At 64.1% G+C, this 26,360-nt stretch overlaps 1 protein-coding gene across 2 annotated transcripts; it reads right to left on the bottom strand.

Moving 5' to 3' along the window:
- Positions 1-8,786: 8,786 nt before the first annotated feature.
- Positions 8,787-25,282, bottom strand: SMTNL2 (smoothelin like 2; the record flags this gene model as incomplete). 2 transcript variants are annotated; one of them, XM_080827448.1, is made up of 9 exons in its annotated part: positions 8,787-9,154; positions 9,626-9,697; positions 14,671-14,822; positions 15,149-15,266; positions 15,949-16,113; positions 16,875-16,944; positions 17,519-17,761; positions 18,232-18,322; positions 24,825-25,282. In XM_080827448.1, 9 exons carry the CDS (start codon positions 25,209-25,211, stop codon positions 9,088-9,090), a joined length of 1,365 nt encoding a protein of 454 aa, XP_080683574.1. In that variant the 3' UTR covers positions 8,787-9,087. The 2 variants fall into 2 exon arrangements, with proteins under 2 accessions (XP_080683574.1, XP_080683575.1); XM_080827449.1 differs by having other exon boundaries at positions 8,792-9,697; positions 24,825-25,211.
- Positions 25,283-26,360: the final 1,078 nt, after the last annotated feature.

Below are 26,360 nucleotides of genomic sequence, written 5' to 3'. Positions count from 1 at the left end.
CATTGAGGGAAGGTGAGAACGCGGACCAGTCCCAGAAGCCTGGTGTCCCGCTAGGGGCTTCTGGCCGAAATGGTACGGTTTTCCAGAACGGAGACCAGGCGTCTCCAGGCTGGGATGCCCCACCGTGCGCCCGACACGAGGAATACAGACTCACGCCGAGACTCACCATCGGAAATTTCGGGGACCCTGAGCAAAGAGAGGACACGCTGGGAGACAGCTCTTGCGGACGACCACTCGGTCTCTGAACCGTCTTGGCGCAGGGACCGGTGAGGCGTGAGAGCAGAGAGAAGGTCCAGACCCACTCCGGCCAGGCGCCTGTGAGGAAGGACACCCAGCATGGGGATGCGCAACGGGACTCGCAGGCTCCCACAGGCCGGCATTGCCGGGACACGCGGGGCGACTGCTGCTGGAGACGGCGTGACCGCGGTGTGGAGAATAGCATCCGGAAAACCCGAAGCACTTGAGGGAAATGCTAAGCAAGTCACAGACACAGAGTAATTATTGGTTCCAGCAAATCGATGGAGAATGGCTCGTGCAAAGGGCCTGAGGCAGGGCTGGGCGGAAGGGGGGCAGAGGGCGATGTCAGTGGTTCTGAGGGGCGGGGAAGCTGCAGCGTCTTGCACTGAGAGCCGTGTGCCCTCACTTCCCTGCTGGAAGGAAAATTCCTCCTGACGTGTTGAGAATAAACCGGGCGGGGGTGGGGGGGCACTGCCATGCTCCAGGGCAGGACGCAATAGGGGCTGGGACAGGGAGCTGCTGGCCCTGGAGGCCCCGCGAGGTGTTCGGATCCAGGTGGACGCTGAAGGCCGAGCCCAGGTGTTTCTTGACATTTTAGCTACGACGTGTGACCGAAAGAGGGGTCGGAAACAGCTCCCGGGTTTGGGTCCGGGCAACTGGAAGGGTGGACTCGCTGTCAGTGGGGAACGATGTTCCCAATAGCTACTGAGGAACCAGTCAACGTGTGCTCAGCGCGCAGACAGCAGCCATCACGTCGTCGCCGTCGTTACCAGTGCTATTCTTAGCTCTCATGGTTCTAGCGGTTGGCTGGGCTCAGCCACGCATGTCTCACGTGGGTCCGTTGAAGATTCTAGTTGCCGGGGTGCAGACGTCCCCCTCTCCCCCTGTATCCGCACACCATTCCCCTGCACGGGGGCCCCCCATGGCCAGGCCCCGCACGCGGCGGCCCAGCGCTGCACGGACGCGCCCCACGGATGCGCCCCACGCGTGACCCAGCCCCAGCAGACCTGTTCCCCAGAATCAAGGCGCCGTATGCAAGGAGAGCAGGGATCCGTTTGCCCTCTCGACGGAAGTGGAGTCACAGGATTCGTGGCCGTGTTTTGAAGCCACAGCGGTTCGGGGGAAGGAGAGAGGAATTCCGCTGGGGAAGGTCTGGAGTCGAACATTACTTGCAGAGCCAGTGGAAAGCAGACCCTGACCGTGGCGTTAGCTCACACGGTGAAACGACCGCACCGGACGAGAGGGGGTCGCAGAGTGAGACAGCCAAGCACCCACCGCCTACTGCGAGAAACCCGCACAGGTATGCAAAGGGAACATGGAGAAACAAGAGTCGGAAAATGTCGTCCAGAAGGATGGGTAAATCCGCGAAGGAGGAACCGAGAAGACACCTCCTGGGTGGGCTGGGGGGTCGGTTCCCCCGTTTACTCTGTGTACATGGATTACTTTGCCAAAATTAGTTTTTGGACGGTGTTCATTTTGTCTCAGTAAAATTGATTTGAAAAGGAAACAATTTCCAAACAAATTCCCCCGCAGGGACCCCAGCGTGCAGCCCGGGGCGGCCTCAGCAAGCCCCCAGCCCTCCAGGCTCACAGGGCAGGACCAGCACCCACTTAGGAGATGGGAAGGGGGGGACTGGGGAGCTCACAAATGCCTTAAAGACCAGAGGAGTCGGGTTTGCTGGCGTGTGGCTTCAGGGTCGTCTGCAGGGAACACGGTGGTCACCCCCACCTCGGGCTTCACGGGCAGGTGGGGTGGGTGGGGAGAGAAAGGGCCGTGTGCTTGGAAGGGAAGTCCATCCTCTAAATTGAGTGCATTATGTTTTCCTGAATAAAAACACACCTGTCATGAAATACACTGGCCCAGACACTTGATACAGCAGCTGCGACGGCCCCTGGCTGAAAATACCCTGTTTCCCCTGAGTCACTCCGTTCAGGTCAGTGGAACCCTCTGGATAAAGTAACAAAGAAACACACAGATCTCCGCTGGAGTGAAATTCCTTGGCCGGGAAGAAGACTGCAGAAGGGCACTGGACGGGGTGCGGGGACAGGAGGGAAACAGCCGGGAGGGCAGTGTCACGGCAGATCTGTCAACCCTCGGCAGACTGTGACCGACGACCCCTGATGTGTAGTTAGCTACACGAAGGACCTGCTCTGGTCACGTCGAAGCCTTTATTAACGTGACAATGTGGCCTGGTAAATGATGTCCCCCCGATTTTCCAGCGTGCCATGCCGTGGTGGCCGTGATGTTGGAGCTGTGTCGACAGCCGAGTGGACCCAGTCGAGGGACCGCCGTGCACCTGCTCCCGGCCCAGCCTTGGGCCCAGCGGACACCCCTACCTCCACGGTAGCAGCGTGCTCGGCGGCCTGGGTAGCGGGCCCGACGATGCTGGGACAGTGTCCTGTGCACCCCACAGGGCAGTGCTTCCACCATTGACCGATCTGTGGGTGTCGGGGCAGGTAGAGGGGGGCTCAGTCCGCTGTCCCCTCGCCAGTCGCGGGGTCTCTGGCTGGGCTCCCGGCACTTCTCTGCTCTAACCAGTTGGATTTTCTGTGTTTCCCGTCTTGGGACTGAAGAGAAGGACATGGTGGTCTCCCTGTGACACTAAGAACTCTCCTTCCTCCAAGGCAATGACCCGCACCCTGGGGGCTGAAATCTGACCGTCTTCCCCAGCGGAGGCTCCGGTCAAGCCCGGAGAAGCTAAGTTACAGCTCGTTATCCGGCTTTGTTTATTAGCACCTGCTGAGTAAACCAACACCGACCCGAGCGTAACCCGGCGTTTGGGACTCTCTGGAGGTCGCAGGGAAGCAGTCTTGAATAAGAATGTCCTGCTAGAAGGAAAGGCAGTGGTGCCTGATTCGTTCAAAAGGAAGTCCTTGGCCTGCAGAAACGTGGGCCGGGTCCATGGGGCCGGTTCTCCTGACCTGACGGGACACTGAGCAACTGTCGCATTAGCATATGCATTCAAAACACTCACGGAGCCCCTACTATGACAGGCACCTGTCAGGCCCCTGGACCGGACCCGGAGGGAGGCCCTCACGGAGCTCGTGGTCCAGGGATCGAATAAGGCGGTGCGTGTATAAGGCGGCAAAACCAGCAGGGGCGCGGAGGGCATCCGGGAAGACCTCCCCGAGCCAGTGATGTGTAGACTGAGCCCTGAGCACCGGGTAGGAGAGAGTTGGGCGGACCAGGAGGACAGGGCAATTGGGAGAGCTGGGGCTGGACTCAGGCCAGGTTGGGTGGCCTTTGCGGCCCCGTGAGGCGATCACTTGTGCTGAGGACACAAGGACCATCTGGTGCACATGACATGATGACTCTTCGTGGGGCCCGTGCAGAGAACAGGGGCCAGTTTTAGGGGGTGATGGTTGTGATCTGAGTGAGAAGTGATAGGAGCCAGACACCCTTCCGGGGTATAGTGGACGGAACCTGAGATGAAGAACCACAGAAATCGTCCTCACACGTAAAGAGCTCTCAGGAATCAAGAGGGATGAATGGAAAATGGACGCAGACATGAAAAGAGAAGGATCATGGGAGGAGATGCACGAGCGGCCCATATGCACAAAACACGCTCGTGTTCCCTGGTAAGACAAGCGTAGACTGAAACAATGCTGATGCCACCTCGGGGACGGACAGTCCCACCGGCTGACACGCTCACTGGGGGGACATATGACACGTTCCCGTGGGGGCACAGGATGGCTCTGCCCTGCAGAAGCGGTTCAACCCCTGAGCTTCCGGCCGGCAACCTCGCTGCTGAGAGACGCCGGCACGAGCGTGAACCGCACACGCACAGGCCGTGCTCCGCAGACGGCGGCCACGCCTTCCCAAGGGAAGCTCACGGCCACACACGCGCCGGAGCACCCCGCGGCCGTGCTGTCCCAGGGAGGACACCGCTGCACAAAAATGGGAGGCAAGGTCACAGAGAGGACACGCCATGAGAGGACGCACTACGCGATCTGCGGCGTAAGAAAGGACGGAAAACGGGCGCCTGGGGGGCTCAGTTGTTCAGTGTCTGCCTTCGGCTCAGGTCATGGTCCCGGGGTCCTGGGATCGAGTCCTGCATCGGGCTCCCTGCTCTGCGGGAAGCCTGCTTCTCCCTCTCCCCCTCCCCCTGCTTGTGTTCCCCCTCTCGCTGTGTCTCTCTCTACCAAATAAATAAATAAAATCTTAAAAAAAAAAAAAAAAAGGAAAGAAAGAAAGCACAGAAAATAAAAACAGGTATGCATTTGCTTCTTGTCGTGAGAGGGGGGACAGAGGGAAAGACAGACACATGGGGTGGCTACACCAAGAGCTAAAGCAGACCAGTGGACGGACGACGGCGGCGGAGGGAAAGACGCCCGTCAATACAGCTGTGACTTTCGAGTTAGGTAAACTGTCGTGTCCAGAAAATGAAACAAACTAACCTGAACCCTCAATTGAATACAAAGAGAAACAAATGAACCTAACCATGTATCCAATTCACAGGGGGACGTCAGAGAGAAAGTGATACCAGTAACTTTGAATCCAGTGTTCTGTGCCTCAAATAGAAGGAGTAACTGTGAGTCCTTGAATCCCATATTCCGCGCGCCCAGAGGCCGCCTCCAGCGGGGGCGAGGGCTGCGGGGGACGGCTTCCGACCATGACCCTGCGGTCTGTGCCTCGTAGAAGAAATGCGTCCCGACAGCGACACGGCTGGGAGTCAGAACATGGAGAGGAGCGTGAGCACAGAGCGGAGGGCAGGACAGCAGGACAGGTGAATCCTGCGGTGTCGGATCTGAGTCGAGGGACTGCTGTCCCTGAAGGCGTCTTGACACCGACTGTCCTAGCCGTGGTCACCGAAGGGGCCTCAAGGCAGGACACCCAGAGCCCGCGTCCTGACGGATACGTCAGAGCTCCAGCTGAAAGAGGCCGGGACTTCTCCAAGCAATGACTGAGTCCAAGGTCAGGTCAGAGGTCAGCCCAGAACACCATCGGCCGAAACAGTGAGGTGCCTGGAGACGGGCGGGGACACACGGAAAGGGTTCCAGAGCTATTGTCTGCCAGTGGCCAGAGCCGGAACCACGCCAGCACGACGCTGAGGACTACAACACCCCGAGCAAAACCAAGGAAAACACCAAGAATTCGTGAGTTCACACGGAACCTAAAAATCGCCATTTTCAACACCCAGGGCAATTACCGATAATAAAAATCATCCATCAAGAGCCCAAGGGCGTTGGTGCAATCGGCCCTCCCGCGGGCACAGCGGCAAGCCCACGGCGCGAGCCGCTCACATCCTGCCCAACCGGGGTCCGCGGGGGGTCCGCGAGGTTCCAGAAACACCCAGCGTGGGGCACAGCCCGGGCTCCGCCAAAGGGTTGAATGGAAAACAGGCAACAAACGAAACGGATCTGGATCGAGACATGCGCGACGCAGCCACTGAATGTCGTGCGTGAACTCGGATTGGACCCTGCAGTTTTTTAACCTTTTGAACCGCCATGAACACCGAGCGGGGACGAGTGGAGAAACGCAAACACGGCCCATTCACGCGACGCGTGCGTGTCCGGTCTTTGGAGCGTGCTAACCCGCCGCGTGCGGAGGGGGACTTCTATGCTCCCGGTGGGTATGTGTTCAAGTCTTCGGCGGTAGACCTTACGACCGAACGGCCCAGCGAACCGGAGACAGAAACACACCCGTGGCGGGGTGTTAACCACACAAAGGAACACACCCGTTCCCCTAACTCTTCTTCTGACGTTTCTGCAAACTCGAGGTTTTTCACAACAGAAGCTCCGGGAGCACGGAGACCTCTGATGCTCTGGGACGCTGATGAGGAGAGGAAACCTGGGCCTCTGCCCCAAGCCTTCCGTGAATGTCTAGAGCCCAGCACACACAGGGAGGGCGGGGGGCGGCGTGGGCGGCCCCTCGACAGTGCACGGGTGCAGGGAGACTTCCAGATTCCCAGCGGAGCAACACGTCGTGAAGACGCGGCCATCCGCTGAGTTAGCCAACCCTGGGGAAGGAGCTACTTTAGAGGGGAACCCAGAGGTGAAACACCCCGTTCAGACGGACCTGCTCTGACTCCCAAAGCCTGCGCCAGCCTGGGGCTGTGAACCCCCCATGTAGGAGACGAAGCAGAGTGTGGGACACAGGTGGCACAGAGGACGGATGGATACAGGAAAGGAGGCCATGCCGCAGACCAGGAAGAAACAGCCAGTGAGACGGGGCAGGGGCGGGCAGCAGGTGTGGGGGAGGCCACGGACACCAGGAAGAGGGTCCAACCCTGCCAGTAGCACCAAGACGTCAACCACACCAGGGATGCTTGGGAGTGATGACCGTGTGGGCTTACAAAGACAAGTGGGCAGCCCTGCCGTCGTGAAGGCCTTGCATCTACCGGAAGGATGGCTGGGGGGCCCAGAGACACCTAGACGCGGCTGGGTGTCCCCCACCACCGCCAGCCCTGTCGCCTGCCCTACTGGTTCGGAGCCGACTTCCGGCTCTTTGTCCCACCTGGTCTGCGTGTCCCTCCCACACAGGCTGCCGGGATGCCCAGGAGAGCGCAGCATTCTCGCTCCCACCTCCCCCGGTGTTTTCCCCTGTTTGGCGCTTTCTAGGGAAGAGGCAAGCACAGGCATTTCTCATGGGCGCTTTCAGAAGACAGTCAAGGTTGTTGGACACCAAAGCGGGACCAAGAACTGAGAGACAAGAGATCAAAGGCTCCCAGAGCAAGGGAGACGGACAGATAACCACTCCCCGAAGCCTCGCCGCTGAGCGGGAGCCCGTGATCAACAGGGGTGCAGAGGACAGGGCAGGCTGAGAGGAGGAGCACGGAGGGCTCAAGCTGGCCATCAGGTCACCACCCGTCGCTGGTCCGAGAAACCCAGTCCCGAGGTGCTTCGACCGGGTCGGGAAGATGTCCCGTCCCACACTGACCAACTTCACCCGCATTTTCAGCTGCCCCCCGACGGCCCAGGGTCCCACAGAGCTAGCATGGCTGCAGATAGGGCCCCCTTCTTGCCTCCTCCGGTTACTGGGCGCCCGCCGTGGCGGCAGGGGGAGCTGGGAACTTTCCACATCTCGCACATTTGCGAAACTCACTGGCTTTGACAAACTGTTCCCCAGACACCTGGCCTGTACATGCTCCACTGCCTAGCCTGGGCTGTATCGTGTTCGGAGACCTGACACGCTCTCCCCGCCTTGAGAAATGACCCAGCAGCTGTCAGGGAAGCTGAAACCCATCTCGGCTCTGGCGAAACGCTCACGGCGCGGAAACACGGGCCTATTCGGTCAGATTTAAAACGTTTTACAAAAGCCAGGTGAAGGACTCTATCTGGAAAAGCAGGAGAATCTTAGAAGCACTCGGAGAAGTCGTTTTCTCCGGGGAGGAGAAAAAATGTGGAGCCGCGGGCACGGTGGTGGAAGGCAGCTGGATTTGGACGTCACAGAAGGGAATGTCCACGTGACCTTGATCTCACGCCGGGCTTTGCGCGTGTCCTCAGGTGGGCTCCTTCCCGCCTTTCCCGCCCAGTCTTGGAGCCCACGGGCTTTGTCCTGGAGGGAATCGAGCTGAAAACCCACTAGGTTACAAGAGCCACCAAGACCGCAGAAGAGCTCATCACGGAACCTTCCTTAAGGACGGCCCGTGTGCACCACTGGGCCCAAGACGTGAAGCACCCCATGCCTCCAGCGTAAGAGAAAGTGCTCCTCACTCCGGCAGCATCTGCCCCGTTAGACGTGCGAAGGTGCAGGGCGGCATGTGCCTCAGGAGAGCTCCGGCTCCTGCGTGTGAGCACTCGGTCGCAGACAGAAATGCTTCGCGCAGAGCCCCAGTGTCCCAAATGGGCTTGAGGCTTGAAACCCTAAGCTGCAGTTTGGGAAATAAAAAAATAAAAAACAGGCACCATGTCTCTTCTAATAGTGGAGCTGACCGTCCCAGATCTCCAAGAACGAGGGGGGTGGGAGGGAGTAGATCCCACTGCGGGGAAAACCAAAGGACGGAGTAAGACTTCAGCCCCAACGAGCAAACCTGCTGACCTTCCGCTCACCCTCCTGGCAAGTCCCGCCGTGTCCCCCCTCACATTCCAGGGAGCTCTTGCCCCCCCACCCCCAACACACAAGGACCAGGCATACGAGCCTGTGTTGTTGCATGAGCTCAGGACCTATCGGCTCCTTAGAAAGCTAGAATTCTAGACGTTTGTGCCTAAAATCCATGCCAGTTGGGAGAAGGTCGTGAATAAGCTAATGGGTACCTGTGTGGACTCTACAGATGTTCTGTGAGAACCTAGCGCAAACGGCTGTGGCCGTAACCCAGTGCTCCACGACGGGACCGCAGGGGAGCCCGGCGTTCCCGGCCGTAGCTGTCCCTGGCCCGCCCATCAGCGCCCAGAGGGCGACTCCCAGTTCTCGCTCACATGGCAGCAGGGGCGAGGGAAGACGTACCAACAAATGTCCAAACATGACTGTCAAGTTCCCGGGCGGTGACGGAGAAACAGAGGCAGACACGGGGTGGGGAGGGGATTTGGGCAGAGTTTCATGGGAAATGCATGCAAAGATGTCCCGTCCACAAGGGCCGCGTCTCGGAACAGAAAGAACAAACCGCGAGTGAAGCTGGACACATCTTTTTATGGACAGTCAGCGGTACAGATGCAGTGACTTCCACGGATGCCTGCGGCAAATCCCCTAAAAAAACGTGAGTAGAAACTAGCTCTCTGTGCAAAGGGCGTTGTCCTTCCCTAAAAGCTTTAAGATCCTGAGAGCGTACTCTTGGCCAGATGCTCGTGGGGCCTCCCGGGAAGGACGGGGCGCCTCGGGACCAGGAGCCTCGGGACCAGGCGACAGCCTTCCCGTCTCCCCAGAGAGCCAGGGTGACTTGAAGGTCATCTGTTGCCCAGGACCTGGGAGAGATTAGATGGTTTCTTCCCAAGACGTGGTCTTCCGTGTCGGGCTGCTGGCGGAGCGTCCTCCCGGCTTCCTGGCGGAGGCCCAGAGGGAGGAAGCTACGCTAGTGTGGGGACGGAGAGAGCTCTGGGTATTGTCATAAAACACACCTGGCGACCAGCGGAACGCCGTGAAGCCAACATATCAGATTCACCTGCGGGGAAGCGATCTCACATTCCAGAACCCACAGGCAAGCCTTTTACTGGAAGGGAGATCATCACTTAGCACCAATCGCACTCTGGTAGCCCTCCCTCTGCTGGGGGGCCCCGGCCGCGCCCCACGCAGAGCACAGTGCCCGTGTCGAGCGGCACAGTGGGCCGACGGCGTGCTACGCGGCACAGGACAACGACGCTTTCACCCCAGACCGCTGGGGTCGCCCCGCTGGGGGAGTGCGGGCGGCCCCACAGTCTCCTCCCAGGGCCGGCCCTGGCCAGCCAGGCCCCTCGGGCTTCATTCAAAGCGACGCAGGTGGTTGTACAGTGACTGGACATAGGTGAAGACGCACATGGGGTCCGGCCTGTGGCCCATCACCATCATGTCCTCCACCTCGATGAGCCGCTCGCAGTTGGCCAGGTTCCTGAAACACAGAAGCCCTGTCAGGGCAAGGGTCCCGGCCATCCGCCGGCCCCCCACCCCGCCCCGGGCCTTCCCATGACCTGGGAAACCCCGGGGTCACTTCCTCCGAGGTAGCACTGCCCAGACCCTGCATCCAGGAACCACCGAGTCAATCCACGTTCTCACGTCACTAGACTGCCTTGTAGCACATTTCGGTGAAATTAAAGTTCCCTCGGAAATTTCACTAAATGCACTTATAAGTGTGAGTCCGAGTTCTATTAGCAAAATTTTAGTTTAATTTAAAAACTAAGTTTTGCTAAAAAACTCAGCATATATGGGCAGGTTGTGGAAAATCGGCACGAACTATAAAATGTAAAACAAAGGAAGTAAAAAACAAATTCACCCAGACGGGTCCTAAGTGGTCTTTTAACACTTGTCCGAGACCCGCGCTTGGAGACGCGGCCCATGCCCACGAACGTGCCCACAGTTTCACAAAGGTGCCCTCTGCCCCCGAGATTTCCCCCAGATGCTGGTTTCTCACCCTCCTCCACCCTGCTTAACGCAGGTGTGAACCGCTCACCCGGTTTCACCACCTGCTGGCTGACGGGTCCCAAGGCCAAGGTCAGGAGTTGCCTACGACCCCCTCACAGCCCCCAGGCCCCCAGGGCCACACGTGCTCAGGAACACTGGTCTAGCCTTGGGTCCTGGTGTAGAGGGGAAGTGGGCGTTCTCTGGGCTGGAAAGAGAGCGGTTTCCCCTCTGTCCCCAGCCCCCAGGGCAGCACCCACAGTGACAGGGGTCAGCGCCAGTCCTCAGAGTGTGGGTCCCTCCAACTGCTGCCCGTGCTGCCCAGGCACGGGAATCGTGGCACCGCCTGGGCTCAAACGCCCACACCTGGTCCTGTCGGCGTCCGTCCCTCTGTGGCGGGGCAGGGCTCATGGTCCCAAGGTCCCCGCCTTCTCCCCCATGAACAAGTACGTGACTGTCAGGGTTCATGACCTGGCCCCTTCCTTACTGACTTGGGGTAAGAAAGACACTTCCCTTCTCCCAGCCTCCGACTGCCCTGCACCAGGCAGTGGGGCTCTCTGTGCCCCCAAACAGCACGGTTAATTAACACCAGCAGTACTTGTCATTTTTGTCACGGCGCTCGATTTAAGGAGCACACACGTGGACGGGACAGCTGGTCGGAATTTGGACTCTGAGCAGCTGGGTTTGGAGGCTGGCTCTGCGACTCACGCCCCCATCCCATGCTGGTACCCTGGGGCTTGCAGGACAGTGCTGGTGCCTCCCATGGCCCTTCCCTGGCCCCACGCCCGGGACTGGGACACAAGCTCGGGGCCCCGCCCTGCATGCTGGCCGGACGCCAGGCCTCCTCTCAGAACCCAAAGGTCAGAGTGAAACACAGACAGACATCTGTCCCGGGGCCCACTGCCGCCTCCCCCTTGGTTTGGAGCGGGTCCCTGTGAGGGAACCCAGTGGCTTCATGAGGTGACGGGGGGCTTGGTCCCAGGCAGGGCTCCCTGGCGTCCCCGGCGGGCCAGGTCGGGGCTCCGTGTCGGTGAAGCGTGAGCTCTGACCAAGGGCAGGGCTGTGGGGAAGGGCTTGCTTTGCTGGTGGGGAAGGGTTGCGAACCCAAGACCTTCCCACCTCGGCACATCTGCCGGGCCATCCCCCAGACACGGGGTCCGTGGCCCCCAAGTTAGATGAGAACCATCTTAAAATCCTGACTGTCAGCCTGGAAAGAGAACGGAGTGCCGGGCCCCGAGCCCTGGGGACAGAACAGCAGCTCTCTCCGAGTGGCCCTACTCGGCTGGGCCCTCTCTGCCCCAAGGCCAGGAAAGTTCCCCTCACACGTAGGCTTTTTCGCCTCTGCGTCCTTCCTACCCATCCGTCCCACAAGTGCCTCCTCAGCCTGAGTCTTTCCCACATCCCCTTCCAGAAGAGAACCTTCCGAGAACCTCCCTGTCGTGTCCTCCCCAAGACCAAACAGCTCGAAGGGCACCGGGGACCGTGTCCGCGTTGCTTCTAGCGTCCTCCCTGCCTTCTTACCGAAGGGCGCCCAGAACGGCTGGCGTGTTCCAGCACGTGCAGGGAGAGAGCGCCGACCCCGTCTGCACTCCCGAGGCTCCCACCACGGGCACCCCTGCCCGGACAGCAGGGCCTCCCAGTCAGGGTGGCGGTGAGGACAGGGACGCAGGCCTCCCCGGCCTTCGACGGGAAGCCGTGGGCAAGGTCCCGGCTCCCCTGCCAACCGCCAGGGCCCCGGTCCCCACCCCGCCAGCCACAACGGTCACGTCGAGTCTCCTGGGAGCTGCAGACACAGGCTGAATGAAATTTCGGAATCAGAATATGGTAAGAGGAAGAGGATGAGCGGTACTGACTTTTACAAAAATACACGAGTCTCAGAATAATCGAGGCCCACGTGGCTCTTTCTGAAAGGCTGAGGCACAACGGACCCATCCATAAACCCCTCTCGTAAAAGGCGACACCCGCTCACTGAAAGGACTCAGACACCACGGACCCGTCCAACAGAGGAAGGACGCGGCCATTTTCTAATGAGTCCCCGAGGCCGCACCCTGCCTGGGGCTGGGTTCCGACCCCCCCCCCCCCCGGTCCAGCTCTACCGGGATCTTCGACCAGCACCGGCTGGCCCGGGAGGGACGTGGAGGAGGGGCGCGGGGTTATTTTTATTTAAGGCTCCTCTAGATGCAGATGCCCAGCGCCGGCGACCGCCTCCCGTCTGGCTTCGGAGACACACGGTAACCGGAGAGCAGGACACATTCCCCACAGGGCACGCGGGAGCCGCGGGCCACACCCCCGGCCCTGGGCCTGCCCTGGCCGGTGGCTGGGGGTGGGGGCGGGTGCAGAGGGCAGGCCCCCGCGCACCCACCGCAGCCGCCTCCAAAAAAGGGCTGGCGTTCCCGCCTTCCAAGCCCCAGAGGCCCGTCCAACAAGGGAGCTCGCGCTGCTGTCAACACGGAATTCCTGGCACACGTGAGGCCGCAGGGAGTCTCTGGGCCGTCGGTCCCTTGCTGGGACGAGGGGCAGCACCAACCCTGGCCCCACACAGGTTCCTGAGCCTCCGCCGTGCCTCTCTGGCCCTTGCTCGCAGAAGGGTCTGGAAACACTCCCTGATGGGAGGTGCCCCCGCGTCTGAGGAGCCCGTGCGTCCTCCGTCGCACCCCACCCGCTCCTGGCCAGCCTGCTGCCCACAGAACCAGGTGACCCAAACTGCACCTGTGAGGTCACCTCCCGCCCGACCCCCAGCGGAGACCCCTTCCCAGGCCAAGGCCACAGGCGGACCAACCTCCCCTCCCTGGTCACAAGCGGGCCCAGGCCGCACGGAGGCAAGGCCAGGCAAGGCCCTTCTGCTCGCTCTGGGGAGAAGGAGAACAGAACCCGGAGCGGCCGGCTCGTCGCCCCCAGGCTGTCTAGAGGCTCCAGGAGCCCACCCCTCCTGCTGGGAGAGCGCAGCCTCCCATCGCTCTGGCTCTGGCCGCGGGGTTTGGGGTGGGTGGGGGGCTGCATTCCCCATGGCCCAGGGCCCCTCTCCCCTCTCTGCCCAGCCTGGCCCAGGGCACGGCCCCCCGGTCTTGATGAAAGAGAACCCCGGGGGCCGCATGCGGCCTCGCAGGCTGGGCTGGGCCCCCGGTGCCCACCTCAGAGCCCCGGCCCCACATGCTCCGAGTCTGCACTTTGAGGGCCACCATTCCTGGGCTCCCACCAGCGAGGCGCCCTCCCCAACACCGGCTGTCCCCCTTGGCTCTGCCTCTCCGCCGTCTGGGTCCAGTTGCATAACACACTCCCTCCAGACCTGCTTCTGTGATTAGGATGACAGCTACCCCAAACAGCCAAGAAAGGGAAGGCTCTTAAATGATACACAGAGTTCTTGGGACCCCGAGTCCAAGCGTGTCACCCGAGACCACACTACGGGGCAGTACCAACATTCCAACAGCTCCGCCACGAAGCCGGGAGCTGCCATCTCCATCACGGCCCCCGAGCAGGAGAGCGCCGGCCCCCTCAGCTCTGGCGGGACCCACAGAACCGTCTCTGGCCAGGTCCAGGGTCCAGGCCTGGCATGAGACCTGCCCCTGCTCAGGGCGCTGGGTGAGCGCACGCAGGCTGCTGGGGGCTGATATCAGCAGGCACAGAGGCTGCCCCGGGAGAGGGAAACGTTCCCCCCAGGAAAATTGGCTTGGGGTGGGGGGCTGCTTCCCCTCTGACCTCCTGCCCCTTAATTCCTGGAAACTGAGCATCAGTCAGCCCTAAACATCCTCCACTGTGCCCGTCCCCAGGCTGCCCCGCCCTCTGCCCCTGGACGGTGTCCAGCCAAAGGAGGCCCCAATGTGAGGACAGAGCCCTTCCCCCAGCCCCCTGCCCACCGGCCACTGGGAGCTGGTCCATCTACTACCCTGTCCCTGCAGCCGCTCTCCGGACCCCCGAGAACACAGGCAGACCAGCCCCAGGGGATTGCCTGCACCCCTACCGGAGCCCTGATGCTCCATGGGCTGCCTCGAGCCAACCACCAAATCCTAGACGGGACATCCCAGACGGGACATCCCAGACTCTGCCCCACCCAGCCTCCTTGCAGAGAGTGGGTCTCGGGGAAGTAGACGATTCCGTAGCAGATGCTAGGACAGCATTTAGAGAAGCACAATCCGCTTGTCAGAGAAGCTCTTAAGATTTCTCCCAGGCAGACCTTCGGTTTCCGCTCGTCCCAAAGCAGTGGAGTCTCCCTGCCTGCCCCGAGAGAACAGGTGGGGTGCCCTAGGAGACCCCACCCCAAGGCCCCCAGACCGCACGGCAGGGCCAGGCGCCCAGCCTGGCGCAGGTGCGGAGAGCCGAGCGCCAGCTCCACAGTGAGTCTGGGCGGCCCCCCAGACTGGCGTCTCCCGGGCGGTGCGGGAGGTGGGCAGAGCGGAGGGCCTCGCACCCAGCCTGCCTGCGGTACCCCCACCCCGGGGCAGACGCCCGCTCAGGACCCGCCATGCTCACTCAGCCATGGTGAAGGCCAGCTCAAAGTTCTTCTGCCGCTGCGCGGGGCTCAGGGCGCCGTAGTCGAAGGCGTCGGGGAAGAAGGAGTGCACCAGGGCGCAGAAGGCCATCCCGTCGCTCCAGCTGGAGGAGAAGTTCTGCAGGTCCACGTGCTTCCGGGCGGCCGGGGGTCAACGCGGGGAGGTGAGCGGGGCCACGGCTCCCCCACAGGCAGCCCCTCCCAGCGCCCGCCAGGTCAGCAAGAAGTCACAGCCACCAGACCCCAGCCGGTCAGGGGCACCGGTAAAGCCTCAGGAGCCCCAGGGTTTCTGAGCACGTGCTCTGGGCGGCCAGCAACCCCTGGGGAAGGCCAGGACTCCAGCCCACCCCTGTGTCCCGGCCCCAGAGGCACCCTGGCCCTTGGGGAAGCCGGGGCTCTGGCCCACTCCAACGCCCCGGCCCCCGAGGTGACCCCGGGCTGGGGCAGAACCTGGCGTACCTGGTAGCCAAGCGTCTTCTTGCGACACCACTCCAGCAGGAGCTGCTTGATGCTGCTGGCGCTGGCCACCCCGAAGCTCTGGGACCGCTTCAGCTTGGCCCGCGCCTCGCCTTTGCCCCTGTGCGAAGGGTGCAGCCTGCAGGGGCCCTCCTCCTCCTCCTCCCAGGCCCGGGGCTCCCCGGGGATCCCACGCCCCCAGGAGCATGCCCCCACCGGCTCCGCTCCCCTAGGGAGAACCTCCCCTGACAATGTCTGGCAGGACCGTCCTCCCTCTAGCCCCCAAGTTCCTGTCTCTATCCCAGCCTGGAAATCAGGGCCCCCGAGCCCTCGAAGCCTGAGGCCCTGCCCTCAGCTCCCCCTTCCCTTCACCCCCGCCACCCCGAGGCCTCGCTCACTGACAGGGTCCCTTCCTAGCCGGGGGGGGGGTCCTCATCTGTACCCCAAGAACACTCCCTAGCAGCCGAGATCAGGCTGTCTGCCTCAGTCTCCCTCCCTGGTGGGAGGCCGTCAGGACGGGAGGGGGGCGTCCTCACCACACAGGCCTGGCCCCACCCTGCACACGGCAGGTGTCAGGCTGACTGCTGGATACCAATGCAAACACCAGCCCTGTCCCTGCGAGGGGCAGGGTGCCCCCCCCCACAGCTCCCCTGGGAATCCCCGTCATGCCCAGAAACCAAGGGAAGGTGACAGAGGTCAGTCTGGGGCACCCCCAGAATGGGGCAGGGGAGGGGCTCTCGTCACGGGAACAGGGCAGGGCCCCCACCAGGGGCCGGGCCCCACTCGGGGTCAGGCGTCCGTACTTGCCCGCGGTATCCTGCTCCCACTTCTCAAACAAGGCCTTCCGGGCCTGCGCCCCCGACGTGCGGGGCAGCGTCTGTGACCTCACCAGCTCCCGGCGCCGGGCCTGGGCCGTGGCCGGCGGCGGGGGAGATGGGGGTGACCGGGGCGGCGTCGCCAGGGGTGGGCTGAGGAGAGAACCACGTGTCGGGAACACCAGGCTCCCGTGGGACCAGGGCCCCCCCGCCCCACAGAGCGACAGAGTGACAGAGACAGGAGACGCGGCAGGGACAGAGGAAGCCCCGCAGGCTCCGGGCCCACCCTGCCGAGCCGGTTTGGGATCCAGCCTCTGTCCAAGCCACACACCCGAGAGAGCAGCCCCCTCAGCAGGTGCCAGGTCCTGGGGTGGGCAGGGCGGGGGTACCCCTGACCAGCCCCACGGGGCCCAGCCTGCCCACCACTAGATAAGACCCCCTTTGTTTCCTCCTCAACCGTTTGCCAGAAAGTCACAATTTCCCTTTATGATTACAAGAAAAGCTGAGCCCCAACCCCCCATCCAAGCTCCAGTGTCAGTCCAGCTGGCCTGGGGGAGCCAGGAGGAGGCCTGCACCCAGGGGGGCCCCACACACCTGCCCCAGCCCAGGGGCCTCTCCAGGTGCCTCCTCCATCCCGTGTGGGTGGCGGGAAGCACCCAGCGGAGAGAGCCCAGCCAGCCGGGGTGAAGACGGCCTCCCTCCCTCCATGCTCTGTGGGCCTGAGATGTCCCCTCCCAGCCTCGCCTGGCCCTGATCTGTGGCGTCCACATAGAAACAGCTGCGGCCACGTTTCTCCAAGCACGACTGTGCAGGGGGAGGGCTGCCTCACCTCCCCTGCTGCCCTGGCTCTGGACCCTGGCTTGCCTTGTTGGGGGGGGTGGGGACGAGACCCCGCTGTGGCCATCATGACCCACCTGTCGCCGTCCCTGCCTGCCAGCGCTGCCCCATAGCCGGCACTGGACCGCGGGACACAAGGGCTCTTCTCTGTGGGACGAGGAGAGAAGACAAGTAGGCCTGGGTGCAGGGAGGGCCCACCGCCGGCCCCTCCCGGCCCCAGCATCGCTCCCCGGACAGGCAGGTGCCCAGGCTCCCGGCCCCACCTCGGCCAGCAGTTGAGGGACAGGAAGCTGGGAACGTAGAGCAAGGACACAAAAGGGCTGGTACGGGTCCCCACCCTGCGTTTGAGGGCCCAGGCCTCCCGGGCCACTGCGTATCCAGCAGACTTCATTCCCAAACCCTCATTCTGGAAGCCCTGCCCCGGGACCACCACCGACAGCCTGACCACAGGCCAGACCCAGGGAAGCATGCCAGACTGTGCAGGGGTGCAAACCCCCTTCTCCCCGCAGCTCGACCCGACAACAGCCATGGGGCATGCCTCAGTCAGACAGGGACGGGCCGTGTGGAAGGGCCAGGGGAGGGGGTCATGGTGGGGGCAGGGGTGAGGCTGCGGTGCCACCCCGGTTTTTCTGGGTCTCTCGCCAAGCACCCGCCTCTGCACCCTGCCTGCCCTCCACCTTGGGGTGGGGTCTGCCCCCAGGCCCTGCTCTCCTGCTCCTACCGCTGGGACCGGGAGTCCAGGCCGTGGTAGGATCACTGGGGCTCGGGCTGGGGCCCCCCAGGATGGCGGCAGATGTGGGTGAGAGAGCTACGGCCGAGGTCTCCCCCGAGAACCTCTCCGAGACCCGCGTGACGGCTGTGACGGGCTGGTGGGGCAGCCGCAAGGAGAGGCTCACGGGGCGCGGCTTCGGAGGCTCTGGTGCCGGGAAGGTCTGGGCAGTCTCCGGGGGGCCATCACCCAGACCTGGAACACGTGACCACGGGGGCAGGGGGGCAGGTCAGCCGTGGCATCCAAGCCAACTCAGAGCCCCCAGGAGGACTCTAGCCTCCCTGCACCTCCCCTCTCACCTCCTCCAGGAAGGCCTCCCTGACCTCCCTCTTCTGCAGACACCTCAAAGCTCCAACCAGACTTTATGTCTGTTCCAAACCGCCCTCAGAGTCAGCTCAGTAAACACGAGCAGCCCGTCAGCCGCTCTGTGCTGCTCGCGGTTTGGACGAGCACTCAGCCCCAGCCCGCACTCCTCCAGGAGCTCGGCACCTCCCGAGAGCGCCCGTTTCCCTCTGTGTTTAGAAAGCTCTGCTTCACCCTGAGCGAAGCCGCCCCCCTGACAGCCTCTCTAGCTGCTGGGGTCCGGGTTCAGGTCCCCTCCAGCCAAGCGCTGGCCGGGCACAGAGGCAACCCGCAGCCCCCCGTCCTATGCCGTCGGCCCCTACCTGCCCCTGGCTGGTGCCCATTCTCGACGACGCACGAGTCCGAGGCCCTCCGCGTCTCTGGTTCGCCGGCTTCGTCCTGGTGGTCCAGGCTCTGCAGAGACACATGCCCGAGGAGGCCCCGTCAGGCAGGGCCCACTGGCCCCCCCAGACCACCGTCTAAAGGGCCCCCTCATTCTGGGGCCAAACAACACACACGTTTGAGAGGCAGCCCCCAGGAGATACTGCCGTGGGCCCAGGTCCCAGGGCAGGCCGGAGCGCACCCAGCCCCCGCCGCGGAGGTCCGGCCAGGCAGACGTGCCCAGAGTGCCAGGGACAAAAGATGAGGAGCCGTGTACGAGGCGGCCGGCCTTCTCCAGACCACTCCCCGGGCCCCGAGAGCCCGCACCCCGGCCCGGCAGGCCCATTCATGCTAGCCGGGTTTGGCAGCCCTTGGCTGCCAAAGGTCCTCTGGGCCAACGTCGGGCACGGGGCACCGAGGACTTTCATTAGACCCAGAGCTATGACATGTGCCCGGGTGCCCGGAGCGGGGGGCCTGCCTGGTTCCTCGGGAGCCCTTCATCCCCTCCGCACAGCAGCAGAGGCGACCCCGAGAGCCCCCGGGCGCCTGGTGTCCCAGCCCCGCCACCGGCCGCCATGCTGCTGGACTCAGGTTCGCCCCTCCGGGTCTCCGTCCCCCGGCTGGAGGTGGAGGCAGCTCCACGCGTCCCCTCTGAGCGTCCCACAGGCGTCAGGACCTTTTTCTGGGCCTGGTGCTTAAACCAGCACTTCTGCCTCCCACAGGAGTGCTAGCAGCCCTCGTTCGGCAGAACCCAGGGGCTCGGAGAAGGGGCCGTCCACGGTCACACGTGAGGACCCCCTGACAGCTGTGGCCGGGGGGACGTCCTCCTCTGCGACGCTGCCCTTCTCACAGGGAGGGTCACGTGGACGGCCCAGACCCGGGGTCGGCCTGGCAGGGGATCCAGGCCGACCACTACCAGGCCTCTCCTCAGGGGCCACAGTGGGCACCCGGAGAGGTTGGACGTCCCCTTCCCCGACATCTCCAGGCTGGCTCCGGGTCTGCGCGGTTCCCAGACGACTAACGAAGCCCATCCCGGGCCCCGGAGGGCTCGGCTGCTCCCACAACCAGGGCTAGCGGCGGCCACTCTGCCAGAGGGAGTCCGTCGGGGTCGGGCGGGTGGCAGAGCCAGGACCTCGAGCACACACCACCAAGCCAGCCTGACAGTCAAGCCTCCGGCAAACTTCCTCCAGCCCGGTGGGTCGGGGAGGCCTTCCCAGAGGTGGCAGCGCCCAAGCCAAGTCTGGAGTTAAGCCCGGCGGATGAGGAGGGGAGGCCATTCCCAGCAGAGCGACTCATGTCTACAGAAACAGGCTTCCGGGCACAGAGCATTCTGACCCAGTGGCAGGAGACACACCGCGCAGCCCCTGGTGCTGGCCCAGGGGGAGGGGACATGGGGCCGCGGCAGGACATGGGATGGCAAAGGCAGAAGCACCAGAGCTCTGGGGGGAGGGAGAGGAGGTGGGGGATGGGGAGGGGCGAGGCCTCTTCAAAGCTTGGGCTTTGGATCCTAGTGGAGAGTGTCCAGGAGGAAGAGGGGAGTGTCGGTGGGAAAGCAAGGGTCCGGGTTTGGGATACACGGAGTGTAAGGCGGGCCTGGGGCAGCCGGGACGCAAGGTGAGGAGACAGCTGGGTGTCTGCGCCCGCAGCCGAAGAGGCAGGACGGAGGACGGGGGGAGCAGGAGTCCTGCCTCCCGAGCACGGTGGAGGAACAGACGGCCCGGGGCGCACGGGGGCCTGGGGTGGGGAGAAGCGGCATCTTAGAGCGAAGCAGCCAGACAGGCAGGGGGAGGTGGGCGCACGGGAACCAAGGAGGCAGGTGTGCCACAGCACCCATGGGTGGCCTGGGGTCGAGGGGGAGGTGGCGATGAGCTCTAGACCCTTCCTGCTGGGTTCGCAGAAGAGCTTGCTGGTGAGTTCAGGGCCTGAATGGGGCTGGTGGGGGGAAGCTGGTGAAACGCCGGCTGTGACGGGAGACAGGGCGGTTACAGGGGCTCCTCCAGACGGAAGCAGTGGGACAGGGGACCCCGGCAGGTGGGTCCCGCGGAAGTGAGGAAGGCCGGAATTCAGGTGGCCCCTCAGCTCCTGACCCAGGAGGGCAGGGGAGGGGCCAGGCCCCCCGCAGGTGCAGTGCAAAAGGGGGGGCACTTGGCAGCACCCGCAGAGGCACCTGTGGGCTGATCTGAAGCCAACTCAGCAGGGGGAGGAGAAACAACCCGTCCACCCTGAGCCCCAGCCCCACCTGTCAGCAGGGCCAACTCAGCTCTGGGGTCTCCGTGTCCCCCCACCCACCCTACTCTGGTCCAACCGGTGCCACAGGTCCAGGTAGGAGCCTGGAGGGACAGGCTGATGGTGAAACCATTTCTTAGGAATGTGGGTCTTTATGGGGGGGGCGCCCAGACGCCTGCCCCTGCATGTCGCAGGTCCCCCACCCCTGTGAAGCCTGAGGGAACCAGCCGCCACAACCAGACAGGAAAGGAGCTCTGGACCAGCCAGATTCCCATCAAGGGGTCTCAGCCAGACTGCAGCCAGGGTGGGGGCCGAGCCCAGACCCCCCGGGTCCCCTGCCCCTCCCTCGAGGAGAGGGCTGTGCTCTGCCCGTGTCCCAGGCCAACGGACTCCTCGGAGCCCACCCTCCACCCCGTCATCACACAACCCAGAAGCCTAAATCCCCGTCCTACTACAGGCAGCGGCAGAACCAAGGTTTGGGACCCAGGTCTCCCAACCCAACCCAAGACTGGCCACAAAGTGCTCTGGTCTTCCAGAAAACAGAGGACAACTCAGCACAAACTTGTCTCTGGAGCCTGGGGCAAGACGGACCCCTGGCCCCCGCTGGACCTTAGTCCAATTAGGGAGAGGAAACGGGGTAATGACGGAGTGACCACCCCAGCAGGACCTCTGTGCACAGAGCCCTTAAACCAAGGAGCTGTGCTGGAGCAAACCCTTGCCGGGGTCCCCAAGCACACCCCGGGACCTCCAGCCGGCTCTCCCAGCATCGGGGGGCAGCCTGCCTCAGCCCCATGGGGAGTCCTGGGGACAGGCACTGGTCCCGCGGAGCTCCCCATCTGGGCTGTGTGTGACGGGGACAGAGGCCCCTGTCTGGGAGCCCAGGGCTGAGGACATTCATGGGGGGGAGGGCTGCAGGGCAAGCGATTTCAGGGTCTCTGGGGACAGTCCTCTCCCTGGGAAGTTTGGAAACACTTTTGGGAGGCGGCACATTTCGGGTGTTCTCCATTCTGCCTGACCCCCACACCCTTAGCCTGCAGGCAGCCCCCGAGTGACCAGCGCCCCCCCCAGGACCCCTGCTCCCCCCTTCCCTCCCCCACACGCGGTTCTCAAGACTCAGTCCCAACGCGGGCCTCCCGAGAGCGGCGACCTCTGCTATCACACAGTGCGTCTGGGAGAGGAAGGCAGATAAGGGAGTCTGGTTTCTTTCGCAGGCGGGCCTGGACCAGAGCTCCTGGCAGCTGTCCCTGAGGGCCTCCCCCACCTCCACCACGAGAGAACGCCGTGGCTCCAGCTCGGCCCGGACACTTCCAGGGAACAAGTCCGGCCTGGCCTCAGGCGGCTGCCGTCCACCACAGGCCCCTGCCGGCAGATGTCACTGTTGAAGAACCCAGGCCACCCAGCACAAGGGGCCCACCCAACCTGCCCAGCCCCATCCCCCCTGGTTTAGATACAGAAAGTGAGGTCCGCCTCCGAGGAGATGCTCCCGAGGCCTCAGAGTGGATGTGACCAAAGCAGCTCCCGTCTGCTCCAGGGACTTGGGCCTCCTGCGGGCAGTCCACCCTGGTTGCCCCCACGCGTGTCCGGCCCTCTCCCTCCTCTCAGATCTTCCCTGGCTACAGCTCCGTCCTCTCACTACCTAGCAAGGTCAAGGTGTGTGCACTGGGAAGTGGATTAACCCACTCCTCCCCCATTAGGTTCAGGGTCCATTTCTACGCTAGGCAGGACCCACCTCCAACACTTACAAACCCCCAGTTTGAAACAGCAGAAAGCAAAAGGCTCTCTATATCTGGCTGATTACAGAGGGGTGGGGTCACCCCAGCCTGCACGACGCCCGACCCACCGCAGCCGTAACGGGACCCTCCCCCCTTGACACAGACACGGGGTGTGGGAGACAAGGGGCAGCCCCGTGCCCAGGCTGAAGCGACTCCCCGTGCAGGACCGGGCATCCTGTGCGGCCCCGAGCTGCTCGTCCCCCCCACGTGAGCGCACGCGAACGTGCACGCGGCTCCGCACGGCCCCTTTCGCTGCCAGAAACGGGTCCGCGCTCGTGAGCAGCGGGGACCAGCACTTCTGAAGCCAGGCAAGGGGGAGCTGTGCCCCCAGATGGGACCCCGCCCTCCTCCACCGGTATCAGTGATGTTCGTCTCTCTGAGGCCCGCAACCCACGTTCCAGCTGGGTGTCCGTCCCCATCCCTGAAGAGCCACGGCAGCCCTGCTGGCCCGTGACCCCAGCCTTGAGATTTCGGGGCCCTGGCATCTCCTGCACGTCACCCAGGGCTCCTGCCTCACCTCCTCCTTCTGCCCTGCAGCCTTCCCCCACTGCCACCTCCAACGGCCAGCTCTGGCCTGGTGTCTCCCTGACAGCCACCCTCGACCACCCTTGGCACCCCAGATCCGTGACTCCACCTGCTCTGGGACAGCGGCCCTAGATGCCCCGCAGACCTGCCCATGCAGCACGACCCCACCAGAGCTGTGACCCAGCAGCTCCCCGGGCAGGCTCCCGTCTGTGCCCAAACGCCACCTCACCGCGCAGACTCCCCCTTTCAGACCTTGCCCCAAGGGAGCCCCTGGTCCCCATGCCCCTACCCCTGCCCCCGTTCAGGCTGTCTTCTCTCCTGGGGCCTACCACCGTAACCCACCCTGTCTCCGGCCACCCTCCACTCTGCCATCCGTCCTTGCGGGAGCTTGCAGATGGCCAGCGGGAAGACCCTGTCCCTCTCTGCCCGGCACCCCTCACCCACCACCCCCATATCCAAGAGGACCAGCTCACCTCTGGCCGATTCCCACCGAGGCAGATGACCGGAGAGCCCCCCGACACGTGTATGAGCAAGCACGTGCAAATACGCGCTCATCTACGCATGACGCAGACGTTATTTTTCTGAACCCTCGGGCAGCTGCTCCACGAGCGTGTGTCAGGATACAACCTCAAAAGCGGCCGATGACACAGTTTATTAGGCACGTGCGAGCTCACAGTGGTGACTGTATGCCACGGATGTGTCGTGCGTTGTGCTCACAGGACAGAATTAACTGTATCTGTACTTGCAGACACTTTGCACAGAGCACTGGCCCGCCTGGGGGCTCTGCCACCCCCGAAGGTTGAGGAAGGTCTCGCCCCAGGGACAAAGCCTGGTTCCCTTAGCCAGAACCCAGAGGGCCCTCACAATTCGCCCTCCCCCTCTCACCCCCATCAGGCTCCCCACTAGTGCCTTTGGGTTTGCCGAGCCTGCGCGCACAGCCCCGTCCCACCTCCGCCTGCTCGAGCAGCAGCAAGCCCTGGGCCTCGGTCCGGCACACAGGCCTCCCGGGACACCCACTGGGCAGGCACATGGCTCCGGCCGCCCATACACGGTTGGCACTGCGCCATCTGGGGCCAACTCCCACCCAGCTGGGACCTCCTGGGGCAAGCGCTGAGCTGATCCCCCTCCGCCTGGCCCCCCGAGGGGCAGCCCAGCCCACACAGGAGATTGACTGCATGAGGGATTGAGCCAAGGAGGGGCAGCAGGTGCAAAGGGCTCAGACCCAGACCCTGGAAACCCAACCCCAGAGCACATGCCTGAGCAGAGTGGAAAATCCCACCTAAGGGCCACTGCACACAGCATGGAAACATTCTAATCTGCCTCTCCTGGAGGCCCCGTGCTCAGGGAAGTGACTGGTCCACACCCGCCTCTATCACCACACCACCCCCCCCCCCACGAACTCCCTGCTGGTCACTGACCCCAGGAAGCTAGAGACTCCTCAAGGCTGGTTTCCCCGGATCCCTTAACCCCCTACCAGTTCCCAAATGAGGTGGCCCCAGCCACATTGTGTCCTCCTCCCTCCGGCTCACACACACAAGGGGCCTGAGTTCTCAGTCTGGGTTAATTAACAACGTGAGCCGTCAGGCCTCAGTGAGCGGCACCGCGGGGGGCCGTGAATGGAGGTGGGGGAGTCGGGGGTTGCTGACCATTAGGACACGCCGGCGGCGAGCAGGCGATGTGGAAATGGTCGGGGGCCCTAACTCAGCGCCTAAGCCCTTAGCGTCACGGGACAAAGGGGAGAGGGAGACCGAACTCTGGGCAAACCAGGGCCTGGTTCCAAAGAAAGGAGGGTGCCCGAGACAGGTGCAGCGGGCAGGCTTCTCCGGCCCTCTCCCACGGCGGAGCGGTGGCCGGACCCTCACACCGAGTCCCAGCGGCCAGCGGCCCGGGCCCCCAGCCCAGCAGACGCGCGCGGGAGGGCGCACGCACTGGCGGCGGAGGGGCGGCCCCGGGGCGCGCAGCCCCACGCCGCCGGCGCCCGCGCACCGGCGCCGGCGCTCCCCGAGCCTCACCTGGCTGCGGCCGGACAGCGAGAAGGTGGCGTGGCTGGCGAAGCGCGCGGTGCCCAGGCGGGGCGCGCGGCCGGGGACGCCGGGCGGAGGGCTGGGCGTGCCCGGGGTGCCGGCCGCCGGGGACGGCCCGGTCCCCAGAGCCTCCACCTGCCGCGTCAGGCGCTCGAGCTGCGCCTGCAGCCGCTGGTTATCGCGCTGCAGGTCGGCCACGGTGCGCGCCAGCGGGCCGGCCAGGCGCAGCGCCTCGGCCACGCGCCGCTCCACGCCGCGCTGCAGCCCCTGCATGTCCTCGTGCAGCGCCCGCACCGCGCCCTCCAGCGCCGCCTCGTAGCGGCCCAGCGCCTCCCGCACCGTGCGCGCCTCCTCGGCGTCGGGGCCCGGCTCCATGGCCGAGCGGAGCGCGCGGGGCGAGCGCCGGCCTGGCGGGGAGACGCCGCGCTCCTCCGCCGCTGCGGGCCGCGACTGGCCGCCCCCGGGCCGGGCTCGCGGGAGGGGCGGTGGGAGGGGGGGCGGTGGGAGGGCGGGCGGAGGGCGGGGGGCGGGGCGGGCCCGCGAGCCCCGGGACTGGGCGCCGCGCGGGGGCGGGGCCTCGGGGGCGGGCCCGGGGCGCGCGGGGCGGGGCGGGGGGTCGCGGAGGCGCGGATCCGGGACCTCCGGGCGCCGCAGTCCCGAGGGGCGGGGCCGCGGGCGGGTGCGGGGGGGGGGGCGCGCTCTGGTCCGAGAACACCCCCCTGCCGACCCCGGAGGAGCGGCGTGCGGCCTGGGCGAGGGGCGGCCGCCCCACCGGAAGAAGGCCTCGACCCCCAAGTGGACTTTACCCTGGAGACCACAGACGCGGGTTCTGCGTTCCCTTCGGGCTCTCACCCGCAGGGCCTGGTCCCGTTGGGGGTGGGGCCTCCCCCCCACCCCGGGCTCAGAGAGACCTGAGGGTAGCAGGAGCCCCCAGAACCGCCGTCGCGACCCTCGCCCTGTCCGGGTCCCTGCCCTCTCTACGCTGCGGCAGGCTCTCCCGGGCACAGACTCACCTGGCGAGCTCTGCCCGCCATCTCTTGCACCTGTTGTCAAGACCCGGAGCGGGAGGCCCGCGGGAGGTCGCCTCCCAGCCCCACTCTGTGTGGCTGCATCTTTGTGTCCTCCTCGCCTCCGGTCGGAAGGGGCTCCAGGCTCCCCAAGGGGCCCCTAGCGGGGGATCCTAGTAGGGAATCCAGGAGGGGCTGAGGTCTGGCAGAGAGGAAAGGGAGCACTGGGGGTGAATCTCCAAATCCTGGATGAGTGAGTTTGGGACTAGTGGGCCCTGTCTCCCCATCAGTCTCAGTCACAGGCCTCTGTCCACAGGCCAGGGTTCCCCGCACTATTCCCTCTCAACACTCCTTTCCTGCCTGAACCCCGGCATTCCTCCCTTCCACCTCCCCCACCGAACAAGCCTCCCGAGAGGGGGAAGACGCAGACAACTGTTGCTCCAGGAAGACCAGAGTGAGGATGGGCAAAGATACTCCGAGTTCCTGTGCCATTGTCGTCTGCTTTAAAATAAGAGCG

The sequence above is a fragment of the Martes martes genome, assembly GCF_963455335.1.
Source record: "Martes martes genome assembly, chromosome: 16".
NCBI lineage: Eukaryota > Metazoa > Chordata > Mammalia > Carnivora > Mustelidae > Martes > Martes martes.
Note: the sequence above shows the minus strand (reverse complement) of the source record. Positions and strands in the feature narration are given on the sequence as shown.